General features: G+C 41.1%; 1 protein-coding gene across 3 annotated transcripts in view; it reads left to right on the top strand.

The window, feature by feature from the left end:
• The window catches only part of PKMYT1 (protein kinase, membrane associated tyrosine/threonine 1), a 901,925-nt gene that overhangs the window by 25,383 nt on the left and 858,157 nt on the right, over positions 1-18,385 (top strand). For all 3 annotated transcript variants that reach the window (XM_044086665.1, XM_044086666.1, XM_044086664.1), the window contains exon 2: positions 16,620-17,078. In XM_044086665.1, coding sequence (XP_043942600.1) covers positions 16,722-17,078 — 357 coding nt within the window. In that variant the 5' untranslated portion in view covers positions 16,620-16,721. The remainder of the gene's footprint in view (positions 1-16,619; positions 17,079-18,385) is intronic.

Below are 18,385 nucleotides of genomic sequence, written 5' to 3'. Positions count from 1 at the left end.
AATCTTCCACTCGGAAGATTTATTTGAGTAAGTGGAAACGCTTCACATATTGGGCTCAAGGAAGGACATAGATCCTTTCACTGCTTCCATCCAAATAGTCCTTGATTTCCTAGCTGAACTCTTCCATGCAGGTTCATCTCCTTCTACTCTTAAAGTTCAATTGGCAGCTATTTCTAACTTTCATGTGGGTATTTCTGAGTCTGCCTTAATGTCCCACAAGCTTTGCAAAGCCTTTTTGAAAGGAGTTTTTCTTCTCAGACCTCCTATAAGAAATCCTCCTTCTCCTTGGGACCTAAATTTAGTTCTTACTTCTTTGATTCTTCCCCCCCTTCGAACCTGCAGCCTCCTGTTCTTTAAAATTGCTATCATGGAAGACTCTCTTTCTGGTAGCTATTACTTCAGCTAGAAGAGTTTCAGAACTTCATGCACTCAGCTGTCGACCTCCTTATCTATTGTTCCATAAGGACAGGGTATCCTTACGAACCAACCCGTCCTTTTGCCTAAGGTAGTCTCGACGTCGAACCTAACTCAAAGCATTGACGTCCCTGGCTTTTTCCAGAATATTCCAATAGGTCTGAACAAAAATTACACTGGCTAGATGTTCATCGTCAGTTGAGGTACTATTTGGATAGAACAAAACAATTCAGAAAATCTGACCAGCTGTTTGTTTCCTATGCAGAAGGCAGAAAGGGACTTTCAGTTTCAAAGGTATCATTATCTAGATGGCTAACATCTCTGATTTCCCTTGTTTATGAAATTAGACACCAAAAGCTGCCTAATAAACCTAAGGCCCATTCCACCAGAGCTTTGGATACTTCTTTAGCCTTCCAAGACAGACTGCCTATTGACACCATTTGTGCAGCGGCTACTTGGGCTACTCCTCACACTTTCATTTCTCATTATAAGTTGGATTTAGCTTCTAGGCATAGAGCTAACTTTGGTTCCACTGTTCTCAGGAGTCTGTTCCGTTAGGCCACCCGGGACAAGGTCCCATCCAGCAAGAATGAAGGCGAGATAGACAACTTAACATATAGAAGTTATGTTCTTACCATAACGTTCCATGTTAGTTGTCTTCTTCTCGCCTTCTTCTTGCGTCCCACCCTCCTTCCCCCTGGCCTGGACAGACCTAGAGGAGTTGTGATTGTGACCTCTCTTTCTACCACCTCTTTTATTAGGCATATGCTGTTGTGCATATTTCCTGGATGAGGATATAGGTCACCCTTCTTTCTCCCTGGTTTTAGAGGTGGACTTTGTTTATAGTTATTCTGATACTATTATAAGCTGGGGTTAGCTTACAAACGAGATCTGAGGTAACTCACGCCTAGCATTGTGGGATATAAGGGGAGCCTCGAGCCGGTGGAACCAACTCTCGAGCTTTTAGAGTGGCAGTCGGGCCGAGGTCGGCTCCGAACCCATCCAGCAAGAAGAAGGCGAGAAGAAGACAACTAACATGGAACGTTATGGTAAGAACATAACTTCTATTTTTCTAGCATCTATCTTTTGAACAGTTTGTATTGGGTGATCCCATGTGATATGAATTTCATCATTTTCTATGATTCTTTGTGGCTTATGTTTCCAGTGTTTTTCAGCCGCTTCGCTACCATAATGTTTGTACAATCTCCAGTGTGACAGTCTTGCTACATTATTATGCTTTTCAATATACAGTCCCCTCTACCATTAGTGTGTCGCAACCAGCAACAAGGTGTGGGAATGTTTCCAATTTGGTTTTACAAAACCTACATATGTCTGTTTCTCCAACATGTTCAATGGACTTTGTAAACCAGCATGTACGTAGCCCACTATCTTGGGCTGCCAATATTAATCTTTCACTTCTTGGTTTGAATTCGCCTCTCCTTAACCATTCCTGCGTTAGTTCTTGATCAACATCAGGCTCTTCCAGAAGTTTTCTGTACTTGCAACTATTGTTTTTTCCATCTTGCCTTCTCATCTAGTCCTTCACCTTTATATTCTTTTGTTTTTTGGCACATTCAGTTGCTGCCTGTTTTTTATCCACTTCTGGTTTGGTTTACATTCCTCCTTGACATAGATATGCTTCTGTTAAATTAAGCAGAGTGTCATCCTAGATTTATTCTCTTCATGTTTCAAAACTTTCGCTACATTTGGATCTTGTGAGGTCAGTAAATGTGTGGAGTCCCACGATTGCAGATCTAGACATGTAATCAGTTTCAAGGAGGCCCATCCCTCCTTCGGAACGGGGAATATATAATGTTTGTATACACTGATTTTTGTAAATCATTTGGTATGCATGAAGCATTCTTGTTTTAATATCCAGTCTGTCCAACACTTTTTTTGGGGCCAGTCAATCACTCCAAAACTGTTAGGGCAAGAAGAGCAAATTGATTTATAGCTTGGATCTTGTTCCTAGATGTAAACGCTTTTCAGGATTAATTTAAGTCTTCTAAAGTACTCCTTACTATTTGCATTTGTTCATGTTTTACTGCTGATCATTCATCAATTCCCAAGTATTTATACACTCCCTGTTGCTCAAGTTCTTTTATATCACATTCTTGTCCCAAACTGTTTTCCTGGTGCTGCAGTTTTCATTTTTTAAAGGTTGCTTTTGCACATTTATCAAGACCAAATAACATTCCAATATCATCTGAAAAAGTTTTGACAACCTGCAGCTGTGTTTTCAGTTCCTCATCTGATGAGCTACACAAAGAGAAGATAAGTCATTAGACGTTGTTGTTTTCTAGGAGCCAAATTGTCGCCATGGCCTAAGCTGTTAAGTCAACAGCTTTATGGATTAATGGCAAGGCAGAATAGCAATGGTGATGGTCACCCTGGAATTACCCCCCTTTTAATTTTTATCCCTGGGATAATAATCTGTATTTATTATGGCTTAATTGCAAAGTTGTCTGTCACTGTTTCATGGTTACTGTAATGTAGCCAATCAGTGTAGGGCATATCTTATACATTTTTAAGCACTCTTTATCCATTAATGTGGGATACTATCAAATGCTTTTTTTGTAGTCAATCCATGTCATACTTAGATTCTTCCCCTTCTTGCAGTTCTCCACTATAACTTTGTTTAACAACAAATGATCCTTTGTTCCATATGACTTTCTTTTATTGCCCTTTTGTTCTACTGCCATATTTGAGTTTTCTTCTAAATGACTATAAACTTTGTTGGCGTCTTTTGAAGACAGGTTATTGGTGTATAATTTTTAGGGTAGCTTGCAGGTTCACTTTTCAGTAAGAGCATTGTTTTTCCTGTTAACCAGTGCAGTGTGTGTTTGTAGTGTGCATATATATAGTTCTTACTCATGGCTGTATGAACCACCTTGCGTTCATCCACATCTCTGGTGGCTGAATCAAAGAAGTCGACCAAGTTGAGCAGGCATGATCTACCCTTCACAAAACCAAAATGTGTGGAATCCAGAGTTTGGAGATGCTTTATATCCTTGTTTTATTAGATCCATGATGATGCGTTCATAGCTTTGCATATCAGACTCGGGCTAATGGAGCGATTAGTTCTGTAGTCGCTCCACCTTTGTGGAAATGGATGACTGTAGCAGTGTGTCATTCGGTAGGGACAAAGCCTGAGGTGAGGCTGTGATTGAACAGGGCACACAGGTGAGGTGCTAGTTCACTCTTTAGTTCATGTAGAACACAGCCTGGGATATTGTCGGGTCCCCATAGAAGCTGTTTTCTTGACCTTGGACAGTGATGTTTTTGTTTTTAACCTGTGCAGCAGTAATACTGGGTGCCTGGCAATCTACTGGTATTGTGATTGGTCTTTTTTTGGGGGGGGGGGGTAAGTTGGCACTGAATCAGATATTGGCAATATCTGTTGGCTCGGTATAGGAGGTACTATTGTGCAGTAGCTTAGAGCAACTATGGGTATTGCCGTGGAGATTCTTTACATAACTACAGAAGGCCTTGTGGTTGTCTTTACTATCTGCTACAGTGCTACAGTTCTGTTTCATAGCTAGCTTTAGAGGATTTGATGAGGGATCTCAGCTTTTTGTTGAGGCTGATGAGGGAGTTTTTCCAGTCTTGAGACTTCGCCTTACTCCATCAGTTTCCTCCTCCTGTTGTAGAGTTTGTTTGTGGTAGGGCAAGATCCATGCATTTGTGTTTGTATAGTACATTGGTGTATGATTCGGCGGGCATGCAACTATTATGCATTTGCATGGGTGTCGTGAAGTTGGCCATCTCTGTTTTTAGGAGCCCAAAGTTAGCTTTGGAGAAGTTTTTCATGGTGGGGGTGGGTGGGAGGGATGTGGATTTCTAACGTAATTTAGTTTGTGGTCTGATCTAACCAGGAGCTGATTATTGGTGTAGAGCAATGGTCGTCCATGTTAGCAAGTACCAGGTTAAGGATGTTGCTACCTCTAGTGAGGGTAAGAACGAGCTGGTCCAGTGCATTGGAATTGATGAACTCCAGGAAACATTGGACAGGTGTATTGGTACATGAGTAGTTTGCGAGTTAATGGAGGGGTAGTGAAGTCACCTAGTATGAGATTGTTGGGTTGGACCCTAATATTCTCCAGGGTGCTTACGAACGTGGAGTGCGAGTCTTGGGACATGGTTGGGGACCTATAGCAGGCTACAACCTGAATCACTGTCTTACCCAGTGTTAGCTGCACCTGAGGTATCTGTGATGTGTGTTGGGCTACCAGTCTGGAGGTGTGCGAATCCTTTATGAATATGGAAACACCACTACCATTGGAGCTTCGGTACAAGTTCTGGGGCCGAAAGATGTGGCATGAGTTCTAGCCTGGTAGCAAAGGGGTGCTTTCTGCTGCCTTGAACCAGGTTTCTGTTACAGCACAAATGTTGATGTTTTCCATTTTAAGGAGTGCTTCGAGCGAGTTGTTTTGAGATTTAGACTTCTAGCATTGAGCAGCATGACCCTCCGATTGCATGTTTGTAGCTGTTACGGTGGTAGTTTGGTCTTTAAAACACCGCCTTTAAAAGGCACTATAGGGGTGGCAAGAGACTTGGATAGTATCTGGAAGCCCAGGGGTGAGAAATGCAGGCCATCTCTGTCAAAGCATCAAGGTCTGTCAATCATGTCATCCCAGGCAGACAGATACTGGATCCCCTTAGAATGACACCAGAAACTTGGCCAGTTGTTGAAATCAATTTTCTGCTTGTACTGTGGTATCATCCTTGGGTAATGGTAGGATGCTGCTCAGGACTAGGGTCATACCCACCTGGGCTACATAATCCGAGAGCTCCTCCATGTCTTTCATGTAGTCCAGGGAGGTATGTCTCGGGTCATTCACAACCACATGTTCAATGACTTGAGTCATATTTATACCTGTTGTTGAGGGACCGGAGTGCATGTGGCGGTTCCTGGCACATGGCAGGCAGCTGACTGTTACTGTTTCCTTATTCAGCCTAGTGAGTGAGACATCTGTGTGCCTCACTGTTGAGTCCCCTATGACTATTGTGTTCGGCATGCTGTTCTGCCTTAGGGGCTTGATTGGATGTCACACTGTTTAGGCGAGTTGTGTCTCATGATTAATATTGTGGTGGTAGAGTGCTTTTCTGCCTTGGAGGTCTCTGTTGTTGGGTACATTTTTATCGAGCGCCTCCGCGAAGGTTACTGTGTGGTTTGTGTTTTTATGTGAAGGCTGTGCTGGTGTGTGTTCTGGAGGGCTAGATGTTCGATGTGGCGTGATGCAAGTGTTTGATCTTCTCTTGACCAGTTATTCCAGTCTTGGCTGGCGAGTGCATGGCTTCCATTGTGGATATATAAGTGCATCTCTCGCAAGTCTGAATGTTGGGAGGTAAGAGGAGAGGGTTGTCAGCGTGCATGAGGTAATTGCTACATTGCCTTAGGATGCCCAAGTTCACCAGGTTAATAGGAGAAAGCACAGGGAACTGACATTTAGGCATGCCTGGAGGGGTGGGCATTAATTCCTTGTAGAACGTTTAGTGCTGGTAGAACTTTTGTGTGCAAGAAGTCTGGTAAAGTGCTAGACTAATAAGCTAGTAAAAGGGCAGGAGAGGAGAGAACTAGTAGATCTAAGGGAAAAATTGAAGAGCAGACTTTGACACCACTCAGAAGCTTAAAACAGTCCTGGATACAGCAAGTTTGTATCTGGAATAGACTAGTTACATAAAAGTTGGGAAGCAAGTGCAAACTTGGGCTTTTAAACCAGAAAGTTGAGAGATATGGAAAAACTGCCCAAAAAGCCAATAAACTACAATTTCTTGGCCAGAAGCTACGACTGTTGTGCTAGAAGGCTTCCCTCCAATACAGAAAGACTTGGGCTCTCAGAAGCTTACATACAGTCTTGGATACAGCAAATCTGTATCTGGACTAGACTAGTTAAAGCAAAGTAGGAAACGAGCTTAGAATTTATTTTTCTTTTTAGTAAAATGGAAAGGGAGAAAGCAGGAACACAAGATAATTCAAGGTTAAGAGCCTAAGTGGGTTGGCAAATGTTTTCTGTGTATTAGGTAGAATGAGCTAATAACACTAGACTGGGAGGAGTGTCTCAAATCAAATTTACATGGGTGGGCCAATAGCGAGGGCAGGTGAGAAACTGTTACAGCTACTAGCTATAGCCACTACATGCAAGTTTTAAACAGATAAAGGAGCAAGGAGATTCTAGAGAATGCTTTTAACTGCAAACCAGTTATGATACCTGACTAGAACATAAAAGCCTCTCAAAAATGCACAGATAGAGCACTCACAAACAGAAAATACAACTTTCAGTATGAAAAAGCAGTTTACAGTTTAAGTAATTTAGTAAAAATGCATTTAGAGTAATGAAACGGTATGTAGCAATGAAAAATACAGTTCAAACAATATAAAAACAGTACATAAATACAGTGAAACAGTAAAAAAAGCTTTATAACAGTCTAAATGTAGTAGATTAACGGTATAGCACAATTATAAGTGTTAAGTTCATTTCAATGAAATAAATGTAAGAAATAACTTATTCTGCTCTTGGAATCTTAAGGAATTTCTGTTTTGTCCCAGTGATGAATCACCATTTCACAGCCTGGTAAATACAAGTACATAATGAACCTCATCTACCTCTAACCTTGGCATATTTAATTTTTCCAGAAACCGTTCCATTTGTACCTTTTCTGATTCTTTTCTTTTATTTCCACTACCCATTCCATAACTTCCTCTCTTTAACAGATAGGCGGGAAAGTACTAGTGTTTCGTTTTTATTTCGGTTGTTGGAGCATGATCTGAAATAGTTACTGGATGGGTATCGGGACCTTCAGTTAAATGTACATGCTTCTGTGAAATGTAAATTCTGTCTAGCCAAGCATAGTTTTTTGTATCTTTGGGAACAATATTTTAAACTCCTAGTACTGACTTCAGACATCTTCCGTGTGCAATAGTTTCATAAATTTCTTCAATAATCTACTCTCCTTTGTTATATTTTTCCCTTCTGAGCCCCCAGACACATCTTCACAGCTGCAAATCAAATCCCAATCCCGACCTACAAGTTACATTTCTTGCTGAAAGCTGATTATTTCTCTCAGAATTTTCTTAAGCTCCATTATAACAGTTTTAGGTGGAATAATAAATCCTTGCAAGTGTAATCTTCCTCCCTTGCCAGTAGCCCCTTTAGTACTACAAATCTATCATCCTTATTTTTTTCTTCTATCACTATTGGAGCTTCTCTTGCAATTAATACAAGTGATCCTCTTTTTCCTATGACCCAGTTATTTATTTATCATTTTGTTGACTGGGAAAGTCTGACTAGGACAGAGCCTATTTTCAGGGGAGGCCTGGGGAGAAACGCTCCAGGCGCATGTCTTTGGATTGTGGGAGGAAACCGGAGTACCCGGAGGAAACCACGCAAATGTAGGGAGAATATGCAAACTCTGCATAGAAGATACCCCAGCCAAGAATCGAACCAGAAAACCTCTTGGTGTGAGGCGACAACGTTAACCGCTGCACCACCCATATTCTCCTGAATAACCATCCTGAAAACCTTTCTTTATCAAATTCACATATTCGGGTCTTTCCAACTATCTCTTGTAGCATAGCTGTTTGCACTGTACATTTTTTTAATATAGTTCACTACTGTTTCTTTTTTGTATTTATCTGTGAAATCAATGGCATTTTAAAGACATTACTGAAAGCAACTTTGTCTTGCAAAATGTAGTCCCACCTTTTATGTATAACAGCTTTTTTGGTTAAATGTGCATTTCCAGCTTTTTGTCTTACAAGCATACACTGTTTGGCAGATTGATCTTTTATACAGTTTCTTATCATATCCATTTGAACCTGTGTTATATTGCACAATTTTTTATTTTATTGAAAGCCCTCAAAAAACCACCCCAATATCTCTCTAAAACCTATTAACCGTCACAACTATATACATAATCTTCAAATATTGAAGTTTTACCCGTGTAGTAGGAACAAATGTTCCAAACTGATAACCACACTCAAGACTTGAGTTAAACTAAAAGAAAGGTTAACCACACTCAAGACTTGAGTTAAACTAAAAGAAAGGTTATTCACGCTAAGATGAATGGTGCAGCCTGTGCTTTTACTGAGTGCTGTTGGTTTTGTCTTCACTTGACAGCTGTCAGCTGGGAAAATACTTGAATGCTTTCAGAGAACATCATCGTCAAGCTATTTCTCTATCAGATTGTCTCCTAGTCATAAGAGCCAAATGTTTAGTTAGTTCATTTCTTTGTGTCTTCGTAAACATTGACACAAAGTGGGGGTATATCCCCTCCACGGTCAGTAAAATTCCAGTCTTTCTCTGCCACATTTTCTTGCTAAACCGCATTTCACATATGTATTGCTATACCCAATGGGATTGATGCTTTATACCATTCCATTTATTTACTAATGTCGATGTTGCTGGTCTTCCTGATGATCTCCATCTCCTAACACCAGTCTGAGTCTCTTGTTCAGGTCTAAGGTACTCTCGGTTACTCTAAATAGCTACTGTGCTTTTTACTTTTAAGCATTTTTTTTTCTGGAGCAATGGAAAAAGCTTCACTACAAAAACTCTATGGGGTTTGCCTTCTCATTCTTCAGGCAATTGCAAAGTTCCCTTAGGTTGCTGTCTTGCTGTTTGTTTAGTGTGTGTGTAGGTGTGTAGCGTCTGTGTATGTGTAATATACATATATATATATATATATATATATATATATATATATAAATATAAATAATGTGTGTGTATGATTTTATTTATTTATATTTATATATATATATATATATATATATATATATATATATATATATATATATAATACTTTTTTTTTTTTAAAGCATGTTCTGCATCACAAATGTCTTTGATTCTCCAGGAAAAGTATGACAATTGGATACGTTGGATTGAGTCTCTCTCCTGCTTTTTGACATTCTCCGATTTCTGGGCTAAACTTTTTTTGTTTTCCACAAACTGGAAACTGCAGGCAGTATGAGTTGTTTTTTGCCTAGGAAACAACAACCAGCCAGCTTCAGAAAGCTTTGGCTCTCCTGTATCTCATTCACTCTGATTGCTGATTTGTTGATTTCTCTCCTAGGAGAGTGAAGCTTTCTTCAGTACTTGCCTTCTCAGGTCTTCTCTTGGGCTTCCCAGGATCAGCAATCTGCTAAGAGCTTTGTTTTTGATAGAGAAGTCCTCCTCGGCAACCCTTCCATTCAGAAATGGTTGCTGTTTTAAGAAAACAATAGGATTTAATTTAGTTTCTGACTAGAAGTGTATTAGGTTCATAGGTAGGTACTTGGATATCTGCCCGAAGGCATTTATAAGCCTAGCCAGAATGTGTTGGCTTTCAACTCCCCCTTAGATTAGTTCCCTGTGCCTTTGTCCAGCAGAACCAATGAAGTGATCCCTGGGGTAAACTTTCTGTTTCCTATCCACTCGTCAAGGTTTCTTGAGAGTGTTATCGAGGGGTTCTGCCTAATGTAGATTGGAATCTTGTTCCAAAGCATGGGAAGTCTCTGGGACAGGAATCTATCCCTCCATCACGTCCTATTTATTGTTGTGGTGAGGTTTAGATCCCTAGAGTGTGTGGCCCGAGGGATATGGTTTTCAGGTGGAGCATGTCCATCAATTCTGGGTTGGACATGGCCTTGTATGTCCGGCAGAGATCACGTCTGATTTGGTGGTATGCAACTGAGTACAGCTGGAGTTTCTTCAGTCGAGTTGCATAGGGCATCTGTTTGAGGCCAGTGATCCTCTTGGTCAGGTGGTACTTTGGTCTTTCCAGCTGTTGCAGGTGCCTTGTAAGGTACATCCTAAATGGGGCGTTGTACTCTATGATGGGTCTGTTGAGTGATGAGTAGAGGGGCACAATGACCTCTTTTGATCTGGATGCGAATCCTTTTGTGATTAGGTGGGCCACATAGAAGGATTTTCTAACCACTTTGGCAATGTGATTATCAAAGGAGAGATTACTATCTACTTGGGTCCCCAGATCCCTTATTATGTCTTCTGTATTTAGGGGTCTACCACCTATGTGGTAGTTTGTGGGTGCTTTGTTTTTTCCAAAGAGGATGACTATGATTTTGACAACAGGTATCAGTCTCAGTGAGACACTTTTGGAGGATGTCTTTGTCAGCCAGAGAGTCAATTATAGCCCCTAGGTTGCAGTTGTCTGTGAACATGGTCAGCCGTAGTCCTCTTGTGTTGCCTGTATTTCTCAAAAGTATATGCCGAGCAGGAGGGGTCCTAGGACTGAGCTTGGGGAACGCCACTTGTAACCAGTTTAGAGTCTGAGCTAGCTCCTGCAACTCTCACCATGTGGGTTCTGTCCATGAGCCAGTTGGCAAACCCATCTTGTGACGTAGAGGTCTGTATTCAGACAGGTGAGCTTGTCTGTAATACCAGAATGGGGAATTTTGTCGAAGGTCTTTGCAAGGTCTAGGTAGGCTGTGTGTATCACCTTTCCCTCGTCTATAGCCTTGGTAACTGTCTCAAAGAAGTCCACCAGGTTAAGGAGGCATGATCTGCCCTTAAAGCCGAACTGGGTAGGGTCCAGTGTTTGGAGGTTCCCAATGTCTCTATTAATGAGATCCATGATGATGCTTTCCATAGCCTTGCAGGCCAAGCTTGTCAGGCTTATAGGGCGATAGTTCCCGGGGTCTCTGAGTTTGAACAGTGTGTTTAGGTGAGGGGTTAGTTCATCTTGGAGCTCGTGTAGGACGCAGCCTGGGACACCGTCCGCTCCCATTGATGCTGTGTTTTTGGCTTTGGAGAGGACTGTTTTAACCTGAGGGTCTTTGATTTCAGGGACTCTACATTCTTCTGGTATGGTTATGGGCCCTTTTGGGGGTGAGAGGGGGGGTAAGTTCAGTGTATTTTGTGCCATTTTGCACTAACTCCGAGCAGATCTGAGCATTGCCACTTAGATTCTTCACATAGCTGAAGAATGCCTTGTGGTTATCTTTGGAGTCCTTGGCAATTTTTCTTTTGAAGCTCGCATTGGATGATTTTATGAGGGATTGTAGTTTTTTGCTGATACTGATCAGGGATGTTTTCCCTTCTTGGGCTTTTACTCTCTTCTGTACTAGTTTCCTCCTCCTATTGTATAGTTTGTTTAGGGCAGGGGTCCACCAGACTGGTTTTCTTTTCTTGGGAGGAGTGAGTCTTTGTTTTGCTTGGAATAGCACGATCCATGCATTCTTGTAGGTGCCCATAGAATGCATTAGTAAATGATTCTACTGTTTGGACAGCGTTATCCTTTAGCATGCGGGCTTTGAAACTTTCCACTTGGGTCTTAAGTAACCTGAAGTTTGCTTTTGAAAAGTTTTTCACAGTGGTTTCCTTGTCCGGGAGTGGGGGCGGAATGTGGATATCCAAAGTGATTTGTTTATGGTCCGATCTAACCCGCGAGGAGTTGACCTCCGGTGTGGAACACCGGTCGCCCATTTTGGTGATGACCAGGTCCAATATGTTGTCACCTCTGGTAGGAGTGTTGACCAGTTGATCCTGGGTGTTTGAGTTTATAAATTCTAGGAAATGTTGGGCAATGGAGTTGGTACTTGAGTAATTGTTCCAGTTAATGTTAGGGTAATTGAAATCGCCCAATATTAGGGTGTTTAGTAGGACCTCTGTTTCCCAGTGTTTCCAGAAATGCGGAATGGGGGTCCTGGGACATGGTGGGTGATCTGTAGCAAGCTACAGTTTAAATTCATACCGGCCTGGGCTACGTGATCAGAGAGCTCCTCCATGTCTCTTTTCATGTAGTCCAGGGAGGTACGGCTCAGGTCATTCACACCAACATGGACAATGACGAGAGTCGTATTTGTACTTGTTCTGGAGTGACCTGAGTGCTTGTGTTATGTGGCAAATCCTGGCACCTGACAGACAGCTAACAGTAACCTTCTTTTTCAGCCTAGTGAGTGGGACGTCAGTGTGCCTGACTATAGAGTTGCCTATTACTAGTGTGTTGGATATGTTATTTTGCCTTGAGGGCTGTGATTGTGGCACACTGGTTTTGTGAAGTATGTGTTTCATGGTTTGTGTTGGGGGTGGAGGTTGCTTGGATGTCTGCTTTGAAGGTCTCTGTTGCTTCTGCAAATTTTTATTTTAGAGCCTCTGTGTTTGTTTTCGTGTGTATGTGTGTTTTTTGCTGGTGCTGGTTTCATAGGTCTATGTGAGACTGGTGGTGTGATGCAAGTAATTCCCTTCTCCTCTTGACTGTCTGATCCAGTCTTGGGTTGAGAGAGCTTAGCCTCCAGTTTGGGTGTATAATTGCATCTCTCGCATGTATTAGTGTTTGGTGGAAGGAGGAGTGGGTCGTATGTGTACATGAGGCAATTGTAACATTGCCTCAAAATGTCCAGATTCACTAGTTGGACTGGAGAATACACCTGAAACTGCCCTTTGGGTATGCATGGATAGGTACAGTGAACTGTTTTACTGATTGGCTGGAAAGGTTGAATAGAGAGCCTTGTCCTTCTCTACAGTATGGGGGGGGGGTCTAGTGCTAAGGTTTATTAGTGCTTGCTATGAGTTTTGAGCAAGTGCCGGTATGAAAGGTGAATGGTTTGAGTGCTTAAGTTGAAAGTTTGTGTAGTTCCAAGGGAAAAATTGAAGAGTAGAATTTGTGGATCCAGGAATAGTTATACCCTAGCTACCCGGCACGCAAAACCAGGTTTTATAGCAGGGAAATGAAAGAGATGGAAATTAGCCCAAAATGGCCAATAAACTACAACTTTCTGGGCTGAAACCACTTCTCCAGGGACAGATAGGCTGCTCAAAGCTCCCTCTCACACAGTGAACAGAGAAACTTCCTTCTATCCAAGTAAGGTATGGGCAAACACAGAAACTTGTAACACAGCCCTGAATTCAGCACTAACCTGAAAACTGGACTGTACTAGCTTAGAAAGGCGAGAAAACAAGTTTTGGCAGTACATGTCTTGTTGGATGTGTTTGTAGAGTGCTCTTGAGGTTTCTGAAGGCACTTTGTGTGCATGTTTATAGGGTCTCTGGCATCTTTGGTTTAAGGAGACTACATTTATATATGGTTTTTTGTCTGGTCACTTGTGAGGTGAATGTATATGACACTGACTACCTGTTTGCTAATGTAAGCACTTGTATGCAAGAGCTTTTCCTCCAGTGATGGTGTATTTCATCTCTAGCATCTCTGTATACATTTGTTTGAGATTTATATGGGCTCAGTGTATATGAGGCAATTGCCACATTGCCTCTGGATGCCTATACTCACCAGACCAGCTGCTGATATAACAGGAAAGTGCATGTCCATGGCTTTGAATTCCTGTTGCTTATTCTACCGGAGGGTTGTAAGAGGGAGGCCCACAGTTAGTTGGCTATTGCTAATAAGACTGCCTAAGATCTAGTCGAGGGGTGTGTAGCTGGTTACTGAGGAGAGTGTAGAGGTAGTTTTTTTTGGAATAATTACAATTTTTGGTGCCTGCATCTACTAAGGGCACTGCTAACTGCTATTGTGCAATGAGCAGCTTTATACAGGCAGAGACAAAGCATAAACAAACAAGTTCTCCCTCTGGCCAATAGGAAACAGACGTGGAGGTTTCAAACTGTGAATCCCACCTCAGAAGTGACCTGGCCCCTCTCTATTGCCACTAGAGCAGACTAAAGTCTTTCTAATGTAAAAACACTGTCTGGGGCCACTCAGATTGCAAAAATAAACCGATTAAGGTTAGAAGCCAAAGAGAGTGCAGGAAATCAGAGAAAATGGCCGTGGCAAAAGTCCAAGGAGACACTGATAAATTCAAACTAAGAATAATGCACAGTTAGTGATACAGTCCTAATAGATTATTGCAGAGTACTGTACTGCATTTTAATAAATATACTGTTCTGTCTGGCTCTGGATGCAGCCTCAGTAAACACGTGCAATTTAACAGCAATAATAGTTAAAAAGCAGGTTTAAAGTGTAAAAGCATTTTTCAGAACAGCAGAGTTGAACAGCAGAACTTTATCAGAAATACAGTACCAAACATTGTTTAGGCACTTCTGTAGCAGTGATCTGATCAGAGGCCCCAGAAAGTCCCTGGGAAGAATGATGGGATGACAGCGGGAGTATGAATTCAGAAGTACTGAAGCTCATAACCTCCGCTTTTATACATTTTATACATTTTGGATTGGAAGTGGTGTGTATTAGAACTGTGCTTGTGGAAATTGTTGATGGGCAGTTTCTAAAGTTATTCTGGAAGAATGGCTCTCTACATTCAGTTGTGCTACAACAAATATAAAAGCCTGTTGCTTCAGAACCCCATATCTTCTTCAAGTAGAGCAGTTGCTGTGCCCACAGGCTTTTTCAGAAATGTAGCTATGGGTGGTGTTTTTGCAGGAATAACTTGAAATAGTGTTGGTGCCTTTAAGCTGTGACGTCCAGATGCAGATCTTCCTTTGAGGCCTTTGCAATGGGGGGGGGGGGGGGTGCTGTCCAAGACAATGTGCTAAGTATTCTGTGCTGTTCTTTTCTGTAGATGGACTTTGTTCTTCTGTTACCAGATAAGAAAATGATTAATTCAACATTAGTGCTGGAAGAACATATCTCCTTTTACTACCTTCCACCTTCCTCTGCCTTGGGTGTAGTTGATATTGAATCTGTCATTTTTGTAGGATATTGATGCCTTTGTGCATTATAGTTCAGATCTGGAGAGGTGAGGCACTGAAAGCATTATGGGATAAGGGAAGATGTTTGGTAGCCTGTGGGTTTTACTTACCATGTGGTCCAAATGCTTGTTTGTTAGGCTTAGTCCTGCATTAAAGAGAGAGGACCTAATTTTCCATATCTATTGTCATGGCAAGTATGTGGGTTTTAGATGTGGTATGAAGTGTTTTACCTGGTTGGCTAATTTCTGCATTACTCTCTGTCTTCAGTCTGTAGTTTTATATGAATATCTTTTCCCCCCAACTACACCAAAAGTTTAAAAAAAAAAATCATGTATTTGGTTTAGTTACGACTCCCTTCCAGCAGTAAAATATACTTGTTGGTCCACTGTGTACTTGGCTTATGCTTTCTAGGAAGGATAGAACAAACACAAAAAAGCATTTTCAGTAAGTAGTATAAAATAAAATGACATCACACTAGTTTAGTTTAAACAAGTACATTAAGAACCAATGAGAGTGTCTTCCAATCGCATTCTAAATTCGGACATAAAAATGGAGGAGTCAGTATGCTCTCTGTATTCCAAAAGTTGCCTTTTCTATCGACATAAGCTTTTTTAAAACTATTGCCTGTAATATATTTGCTTTAGCTATTCCGCTTGTTAGCATAGTGAACAGCTGTAGTACTTGCTGCATTTTTGTTCGTAATAAGTCTTGACATCATCTTGTCACCTGTTGTGCGTGTCTGTCTGTATCTGCTTGCTTAAATGAAAATATAGGAGAGCAGTACTTAGGATGACAAGTCTGACTTTTATTCATAAAATCTTTGTTGGATGGGGGAGAGGGTGGTGTTGCTCTGTTCATTCATTGTACATTTCAGTAACTGGAAGCCTTAGATAATGGCACTGTAATGTTTGCTAGAGTGACATTTGTATTTCTGAGTACCTCGCTGATGCTTTTAAGTACCTCTGCATATGCCCTTATCACATTTAAGCATGAAGGAGACCTTTCAGCTGTTTTATGTTCGGGGGTTTGGTTTTCAGTGAAATATGACTCCTGTCCTTTAAATTGTGCTTGTTTACTCAAACTGCCAGTGTAACCTTGCACAAAATACTTTGTCAGATTAACAGTGGTGTGGGGGGGTGTAGTAAGAAGCATGTTACTGTTTTTTCTTTAAGGAGAAAATGTGGACTGCCTTGTTCAGTTACTTGAAAAATGCATCACTCTTTTTTGTACAATATTAATAGTACTTTGTTGAACACTAACATGAGGGGAAACCGTTATCACCCAGATATTGCTTTTAGCCAGCTGTTTCCCTACTCCTTAAAACGTTTTGAAATAGTGCAGCTTAATATATTCATTCATTTAGAAGAAATCCCTCAATATAATTTGTGCATTACCAAGTGCAGCACTTAATTGGCTGCCTTATGATGTTGTGTACCATGGTACATCCTTACCATTTAAGTTGGGGGGGGGGATGTTGCTGCTTAAGTCATGCAAGTCATTGATCAGAATTGCATCAGTTGCACTCCTTAATGGATAGCTGTAGTGGGGGTGGAGGTCTCATTACAGAGAGTGGAGAAAATCTAAACATTCTTTCTTTTACTTTTCCAGACTTCGAGTTGTGTGGTGATTTTTTTTGGATTCTGACTGACGATGGCCGTTACTGAAGCGGCTACCTACGGATTCCGTAACAGGTAACTTCTGTGGTCTGCCATGCCACTTCCAACCGACATTATGGGAGATTCTCAACTCAGCAGAACTCCAATCCCAGCCCCAGCCTTCTTTAAAGAGGCAGAACAGAGCTTTTCCTTGAAGAAACGTGGTAGATCATTGTGTTACAGTCTTCCTCCTCGACCACCAGTCAAGAGTTCACTGCCGGTGAGCCGCCTTTTCCCAAACCGGCACCAGTCTTGGAGCCAGCCACGTCCCCAGAGTGTTTCATTCAAAAATTGCGATAACAGTGTCTTGCAGAGTCACCTCTATGATGAGAGTAAAGAAGATCTGTTTTTTGAGCAGTGTTTTCAAAAGATCTGCAGATTAGGGCGAGGCTCCTTTGGAGAAGTGTATAAGGTAGGCTTTGAAACTTTTATACATGACTTGTTTCTCACAGACAGCAAGCAAACATATTGGGGAAATTACTTTGTATCCTGGCGTTGACATCTTTTAAGTTTGAATTGTACTCATCTCTATTTATAGGACGTGCTAGATAAGTCACCTTGGTATGTACTGATTGTATGTGTTAATGGAATTGTTGTGTTTTGTATTACATGTAGGTTTCTGGGGGTACTTAATGACAGATATGGCACCAGAACAGTAGGCTACACAGTTGCAGTATTTTTTTCATTTGAAGAACAGTTAACTCTGGTTGCATTTTCTCACAAGGTCTAGACGTGTGTACAATTCATTTTTATGGATAAGGATGACACTGCATGAGTATGTTACAGTGATTTGTAATTTTCTCCTTTGACTGTAAGACTGTAACCAGTGTGTGGTGTAGTAATGGCCTTTGCTGGCATAATTGACTGAGCATCTCTGTCTCTCTGTAGGCAGTCAGCAGTGTTGTATAATGGTGAATGTTATTCTGAAGAAGCACTGCATAGCTCATTCAAATCTGCTTTCTTTTAAATCTTATTCCTCCTCCAAGTCCTTATTCTGCATTTGTTGCCATAATTCCCATTTTGTGTATGTAATGTGCTCCTACCCTTTTCTAATGATCCCAGTTGCAGTAGTTGTATTTATGTCGCTGTGTATTACTTCTAGTGCAGTTGGTTTAGGCCTTGATTTTCATTTTCTAATTGGTTTTTGGTGTAATGTGCTCCTCCCCCTTTCTAACTATCCCAGTTGCAGTTGTTGTATTTATGTTGCTGTGTATTACTTCTAGTGCAGTTGGTTTAGGCCTTGATTTTCATTTTCTAATTGTTTTTTGGTGTAATGTGCTCCTCCCCCTTTCTAACGATCCCAGTAGTTGTGTTTATGTTGCTGTGTATTACTTCTAGTGCAGTTGGTTTAGGCCTTGATTTTCATTTTATAATTGTTTTTTGGCAGCCATCATAAGTAGACTAGGCAAGACTTTACTGTGTCTAGACGATTACAGTTCAGTATCGTAGCTCAAAGGTATATCACTTACTTATACCACTTTGCTCACCCAGTATTTCTGATAGATCAGGGAATTTTTAAAGTCTGCCAACTCATTTACACTCCCCAAAAATATTTATTTGTCTTTGTTTACTAGGAAAGTCTGACTGGGTAATACCCATTTTTCAGAGGAGGCCCAGGGAGAAAAGCTCCATTTGCTTACATTACATTATACTAAGTTTCAGTTAAACATGCAGTAGTTACATTTCAATTTACATTTATACACAGACAGTAGTTACTTT

Source organism: Protopterus annectens, chromosome 10.part0, assembly GCF_019279795.1.
Source record: "Protopterus annectens isolate FY-2018-M chromosome 10.part0, PAN1.0, whole genome shotgun sequence".
In the NCBI taxonomy this organism is placed as follows: Eukaryota; Metazoa; Chordata; order Ceratodontiformes; family Protopteridae; genus Protopterus; species Protopterus annectens.
This window is presented reverse-complemented; position numbering and strand designations above follow the sequence as displayed.